General features: G+C 36.0%; 1 protein-coding gene across 1 annotated transcript; it reads left to right on the top strand.

Moving 5' to 3' along the window:
* Positions 1-440: 440 nt before the first annotated feature.
* LOC132037066 (uncharacterized) lies at positions 441-2,451 on the top strand. Its single transcript, XM_059427503.1, has 3 exons — positions 441-667; positions 754-854; positions 1,959-2,451. Exons 1-3 carry the CDS (start codon positions 443-445, stop codon positions 2,065-2,067), a joined length of 435 nt encoding a protein of 144 aa, XP_059283486.1. The 5' UTR covers positions 441-442; the 3' UTR covers positions 2,068-2,451.
* The last annotated feature ends 4,960 nt before the right edge of the window (positions 2,452-7,411 follow it).

Below are 7,411 nucleotides of genomic sequence, written 5' to 3'. Positions count from 1 at the left end.
CTCTGTCTCTCTTTTTTTTTTGGTAAATAAAGAATTTTATACTAAAACTCAACAAAAGGAAAAAAAAGGGAAAAATAAGCCACTTCAAATAATGTGAAGAATATACATATAAAAACTAAATGTAAAACTAAATGCCCTAAAGTATTTCTTTTAAGTGTTGAGCTTTTGCTCTGAAAGATCCTGTAATTCCTCTCTTGCCACACATGTATAGAAGTGTTTTTTGACAATTGATGTCATTCATAATGGGATATGAAATTATGGGAATCTTCATATCTAGTTTGATTTATGATGGATCTGACGTTACTTTGTAACTTAAAAACATGATATGTATACATATCTACATTGGAGAAGTTTAGAGAGTATCCTGCCTCTTCCAAGTACCTTTGGAGGTTACTCATTTAAAGCTCAACTTCAAATAGATTAACCATCATGATCTTTCTATATGATATTTGATAAGTTTCTTACTTTATCTTCCTATATATGCTATGTTGGGCCCGTCCTTAACACGGGCATTCTCTTTCTAGTAGTCACACATATAAGCAAATACTGTACTGTTGTTACTGTAGGAGGATGTAGTGTTGGCTGTGATCAGATTTCTATTGCATCAGCTATTCCATTGGTGCCATATAGGAGGCTCCAGAATCACCAAGAACATGCAAGACAACTGGTATATTTATTTTTATTTAGCCAAGTTATAATTTCTTCAAAGCTACTCCTTATATATTAATGTGGTAAATGCAATTTCAAATTTAGGTTATAGAACTGGGAAGATCACCTCATCCACCTGAGCTTCTGAGGAAGACACGGCTCAAGGCGAATAATGAGTTTGTGGATCAGAAATCAAAACCACATATGTAAGTGACGTAACTCTTGCTGCTTTTTTATTGATGTAAGCATTGTTATTTATCTTTCTAGATCTGTATTGAGTTTTTGGCTTTAAATCATCCCTGTGTTTACCCCAAATCTGACCCAGAAAATAAACCATTAAAAATGAGAGCTTTTGACAAATTCATGATCTGAGTTTATTTAGTATGTTTCAGTTACATAATTGCTCGTCTAAGCTATAGAAAATGTTTCCGGAAAGACTTCTTCATAAAAATGCCTAAAGTATTCCCGAAAAAGGGAAGAAAATACTTATGAAGATGGCCAGCCTTCCATTTACTGCTTCTTTTTACCTTTCTGGAAGTTTATTAAATAGTGCTTCTCTGAACAAGGTTATCTTTTTGGTTTAGTTTTGAACATGTTATACTGTATTGTTGCTTTAACTGGCACTGACAATCCACTATCTCATGTAAAAATTTGTCTAAATTTACCATATGATAATAATTAAATTAGTCTACGATGCTACAAAGCATGTCCGAAACGAATGCACAGTGAGTAACTAAAAATCTTTTGCACTATCAGTTATCACGTTTCTCTTTTTTCAATGGACTAACCATAGAGAACTATCTGTTATTGTACATGATGTTTACTTAAATTTTTTTAGAACTACAAGTTCTCTGTTTTTCATTTACTTACATACCTTGTTCTGTGCAATGCCTTATATTAGACTTTGATCACTATTGGCAAATTATTTGTTTATTGACATCTCTTTCTTAATAGATGCCTCTTAATGATGTAAAAATCAGAAAGACATGGTAAACTGTTACTAGTTTTTTTCTGAAGAGAAACTGTACCATTCTTTCTATACCATCTTTCAGTTACATAATTGTTTATCCAAGCTATGGTACATGTATTGAAAAATATTAGTAGTATTCTTTTTCTGAAAAGTGTGATAAGTTGATGCCAAACAGGTAATGCATTTCGTATGGAAAAAAAAGTTTTGTTACATCAAATAATTGTTTATTTAAGGTATTATTTTTAACAGTTAAGTTTTCTATGATACCTCCCCGAATATTTCTTGATGGTTTTTCTTTCAAGAATATAACTATAACATTTATCAATTTTGTTGCTTTTAGGATGCCGTCATATCTAAGATTACATCGGTGTCTCAGCTTGAAGATTGATCCAGTGAACCTCCTACAATTGACTTTTCAAAAATTTATTTGGATGAGTGGGTGGGATTAAGAAGACACACCTTTATGGTGTTGGTCTTCAAGCACCTTTCTATGGGCATGTTGGTGAATCCTCCGCTTCGACATCTCGACTTCAATATCTAAACTTTGATGCTCGAGTGCAAGAATCTGTTGGACATCGTTTTCAAGAAATGAAGGAAGAAATGAAGCATGAGATGAGAGAAGAGATCAAACAAGAAATAAGGGAAGAAATGCGACAAGTATTGCGTGAAGAATGAGACATGAAGTGCAACAAGAGGTGCAAGAGCAAGTTAATCAGATACTTCAAGCACATTGTTCGGGCATCATAGCTCGCTTAGCTTCACCTCCTTCTGGTAGACCTGACATGTCCTTGAATAATGAAACAAGTCATATATATTTAGATTAATTTTAGATTGTTTATCTTAGGCACACTTTGGATTGTTTCTTCAACTCTATGATAGATGTTATTATTTATGAAATAGGTAATGTATTTTGGATTTGTTTTACTGCTTTCAGATTTTTCAAAGCTTTATATTAATATAAATATTAATCATTTGGTTAGTAATATTTACCAACAAATTAACAATCAGTTAAGAAATTTCCTGAGGGTTACTAACAAAAAATTTGTTGTTACTAATATTACTAACGTAATTTAGAAAACTAAATAACCGTTTTTGCTAATGTTACGAACATTCGTTGGTAAATTACTAACGAATTAACAACATAACTTTTTTGTAACTAAAATTGCTAACCGATTACCAATGTATCTTGAAAATTTTACTATCGGACTAGCCAACCAAATTATTATCCATTAGTACAGTTGCTAACGGAATACCAACAACATTTCTTTTTCTTTACTATAGTTACCAACAAATTACCTACACAATTGAATAATGAAGAACCAAATTTACTAACTCCTTTTCTATTAGTTAGTAAAGGTACTAATGATATACCAACCGAAAATTGGTTAGTGAATTTACCAACGGAAATTTCAGGGTAAAAATTACCAACAACATCTTCGGGTGTTTACTAACAAATTAAAATTGGTTGCCAAAATTTACCATCAAGCCTTTTAGCAACGGATTAATATCAGTTGGTATTCTGTTGGTAACTCAATTTGCCAACCAATTTGATCAATTTACCAGCGAAATTTTTTGTTGGTAATTGGGGTTTCTTTTGTAGTGTTAAAGTGAAGCTCGCTTGAATTCTTTTGAACTAGAATTCCAGTTCGAATTCCTTTCCTTGGTTACGTGTGAGAGTAAAATTCACATTGGCATCTTAATTAGAAAAGAATTTACATCAAGGATGTATTCATCTCTGAATGGGCACCTAATTAATTGCTGGATTCATATTGTATACAGTGTGGCCAGATGATGAAGGTTGGCGCCCATGTTTAGGAGATAGAAATAGTAATTGGGATAACGTGAAGTAGCTAGAACTTTTGTACAAGGGAATATTGAGTAGTTGTTGGAGAAACAAAGTAAATTGTCAACTCAGAAAGAATCCAACAGCTTAGACACGCAGGAAAAAAAAAAATTTACTTTATGTGCACAACGCACAATATAATATTTTTGACAAGAAAAGTTTAAATTGAACTTTTCAAATAATATAGCTTTGCCCCTGACCACTCGCGAGAAAAAAGTGCGAGATAAAAAGTTGTGATCTCCACGAAGATATGTCTAGTAATTTTAGGAAAGTAGTAGAAAGAATGACCGATGTATATTTCGTACGTATTCTATTTTCAATGCCCCATAGAAGTGAAGGTGATGAGTAGTTAGTTTGAAAGAGTACATAAACACTAAAAAAGGACCCGGGTAAGTTTGGTATGACACCAAGAAAATATCTATGATTGATTTTATATATATATATATATTTATATATATATATATATATGTTTATATATATATATATATATATATATAATGTTATATATATATATATATATTACATAGATTCAAATATATATATATAAATATAAAGAAGTTTTGTGTGTGTGGGTGTGTGGGGTGTGGGTAGGGGGTGTGTGTGTGTGTGGGGTAATAAGGGGGTGGGCGTGGGAAGGGGGTGATAAGATAGGGTCAGGTAGGGAAGTAGGTGGGTGAGTGGGTATGCATTGATGTGTTTTATTTATTGGCAAAATGTTTTCCCCCATATTCTTAAGAAAAATATTTTCCTCATTTTCTCCTATTTTGAGAAAATTCAAGATATTTAATGTGCAACCAAAAAAGAAAAAATAGAAAAACATTTTTCGTCATACCAAACACACCCTAGTCATGCTAAATTTGGAAAAACGAAGTTGCACTTCCACCTTATATTCTTCAGTGGAAGGCATAAATTAATTGGGCATTATTGCTTTCTGTGGAAAATTGTTAAGTCTACTTCAAATTTATACCTCTAATAGTTCAAGCGTTGAAGGGTCATATTCAACTTTCTTTATGGTCATTGACTATTGGCCCCCGTCTTTTCTATTTTCTTCTTCGTCTGGGTGTAATCGGGTTGAAGTGTGATGGGACTGACTTAAGAGTGTATTTTTTTCTTTTCTTGCGTCTTTAATTACTCCCTTCTGCTTCTATTTTCTTCTAATTCAATTTATTCAATACTGGCTAAATATAATATTATGTTGTTCTCTACCAAAGGTGAATGGTTTATCTAAAGCCAAAAAGGAAGGGGAAAAAAAAAAAGGAGTCAGTGGAATCCCATTCTTGTAGTTCCTATGAGTAATGGGTGTTTACTACAATAAATAGTTAGTGTTGATGGGAGTATAAGAGAGATTGAACATTGGAGCAACGAGAAGGCCGATGCACCGCGAGCATTGTAGCACCTGATGGTCGGCGCGCGGTCACTACACAACCCATTTCCGGGGTGATGCCCAGCGCGGCGCGCATGCGATGGCGCCCAATTTGGGTGCTATGACGGGTGTGACGCTGTCCCTAACACGTAGAATTTTTCTGCTGGTGTTTGAAAAGGCACTGTTACAGGCTGTGTGTCCATCAAATAATGTATGAGGGACCTGGTTGTGTACCGGTTCCCTTATGCAATGCAGTATGTAAAGGACACACGATGTTACCGTGGAAAATTCCTTGCTCAAGGGATTAAAAACCACGACCTACCTAAGTAGGATTTCAACTCCACTACACCCAGCAACTTTAGGTTACAATTCTATCGTAAGCTAGGATTAACTCCCATAATACCTCACCCTTACAATAACGCTTATGCAACCTAGGAACTAACCCTTGTAGTCCCTCCACACTTGGAATACTCCGATTGCAAGCACCTCCACTTGACTAACTCTAACCAAGGACCACTAATACACCTAGACTAACTCTAGCCTAGTGTACCACTCAAAAGCTTGAGGAAACACATTTCCAACAAGCACACTTTGAGAATTTAAGATACCTACAAGCTGCTTCTAAACAAGAAGAGTAGGTTTTCAGTTTAAGCACAAATGAACAAAGATTTACAACAACCTAAAGAAAAGAGACTAAACTTATATCAGGATCTAGTTCTTCAGCTTCAAAGTAAATTTGCTCTTGAGAGATCTTAAGAACTTATGTCGGTAGCTTTGCACGATTTAGATTAGGTTTTCAAGTCTACTCAATATGTTGCCATCATGTTGTATATATAGTGGAAGCATGTGGTGTGAAAAGAGACCACTCTTCAATTTTGACCTAAAGCATAGGCCAACTCACTGCTGTACTTGTGTGCAGCAAGTAGCTCGGCTTTACAGCTGTCTCTGCAGACAGTGCAAGGTGCACCGAGAGCAGATTCCAGACCAGGTCTCTCATCAGTTCTGAAACAGTTTGACAATCATCAAAACAGGAATGCACTTGGAACTATCAACTTCCCCCTTTTTGATGATGACAAACTCATAGACTATGTTCCCCCTGAGAACCAGCGTCCCACTTGTTCCCCCTACTAAGCAGACCATCATTGTCAAGGCAGCTGCAACATGTTAGCAACATAATACCATTTTCAACTGGAATATAAAAATTGCTACAATATCATTACATATCAATCTTCCAGTTCTTCCCTTTGCTCAGCACATCTTCCCACAGTTGTGAGTTTACAGCACACTTATTTGCCATGTCTTCCCCCTTGATCACCACATGTTCAGTTCAGTTCACTTTCACCTCACAATTATATCTTCCCCCTTTTGGCCTCATCAAAAAGACTAAAGCACAGCCAATAAGAAGTTCAGATATATTAACTTAGAGCCACATGGGGCAACATAATCATGAGTAAGATAGAGGAAAAGCAAGCTAGCAATAATGCACAGGAACACAACAATAAGCCAATAGATAGATCATCACAAATGCAAATAGTAATCAATTTAGTATACACAAATGATAGTTAAACTGAAAATCTGCCAAAATTTAAGAAAAGGTGACTTTAATTTTGTGCAAAAGGGATGGGCTAGGAAGGATTTTCTGGACAGTGTAGAGACTTGAAGGGGCTAAGAAAGTATGGGCCAATTTCTATGGGCTAGGCGATCCTTCATCATGTCATCTCTGAATGCGTTAACTTGAGTTCTCAACTGATCTCTATGTCCGTAGCGTTCTCACTTTCTTCTTCTACTTCTCGACCGGAACCTGGTTCTTTCAGTCGTTCATCCAGTTGGGCTTTTAGAAGGGCATTTTCCTCCTTGAATTGTTTGATCTCTACATTCGCCGCTTCTTCAGCTTCAATTAGAATTGAGATGGTGGATGGACTTCCAGCATTTGGTCCCTGTGGCACAAATTCATACTTCTTCAAGGTTGCCAGCGAGAACACATGGTCCTTAGTTGCCAAGAAGGCTCTACCAGTTCTTACATTTAAAGTGCGCAAGGACTTTTGTTAAGAAAAATCTGTACGGGAGACCAAGTCCTCCTTGTACAATTTGCGCCACTTTACTCATTCTTTCAATCATGATGGCCGGCTAGTTGATTGGTTTAAAAGATGTAAGAGCTTTCATTAGAACCAGGTTTGCTACCTTGACGGTAGATCATCCCTCTATCCTTGGCAAAAGCCCCTCGTTGATGCTCAGGCGTAAGCTCACTCTTTCAGAGACTAGCTGTTGTTGCTGACCTTGCAGCTTTAACAATGACTTGCTGGGATTCTGGAGATCTCTTATTTGCTACATCTCTCAATCTCGCTGTCTTTACTCCCATGATTTTCCCAAGTGTCGACTTAGTGAGCACACACTCTGTTAGATTCACTGTTAGGTCCAGAGCATTGTCAGAGCAGAGCAGATTCTTGTAGAATTCAACCACTTTTGCTTCATATACACATGGTGGTGGTTGAGTAAAGAGATAGCTCCGCTCCGGGAATTTCACCATTTCCATCAAATCCTTCATTTTTGGCTCCTCTCTCAACTTGATAGCAAAAAATCTCCCAAA

This window comes from Lycium ferocissimum, chromosome 11 (genome assembly GCF_029784015.1).
Source record: "Lycium ferocissimum isolate CSIRO_LF1 chromosome 11, AGI_CSIRO_Lferr_CH_V1, whole genome shotgun sequence".
Taxonomy (NCBI): domain Eukaryota; kingdom Viridiplantae; phylum Streptophyta; class Magnoliopsida; order Solanales; family Solanaceae; genus Lycium; species Lycium ferocissimum.
This window is presented reverse-complemented; position numbering and strand designations above follow the sequence as displayed.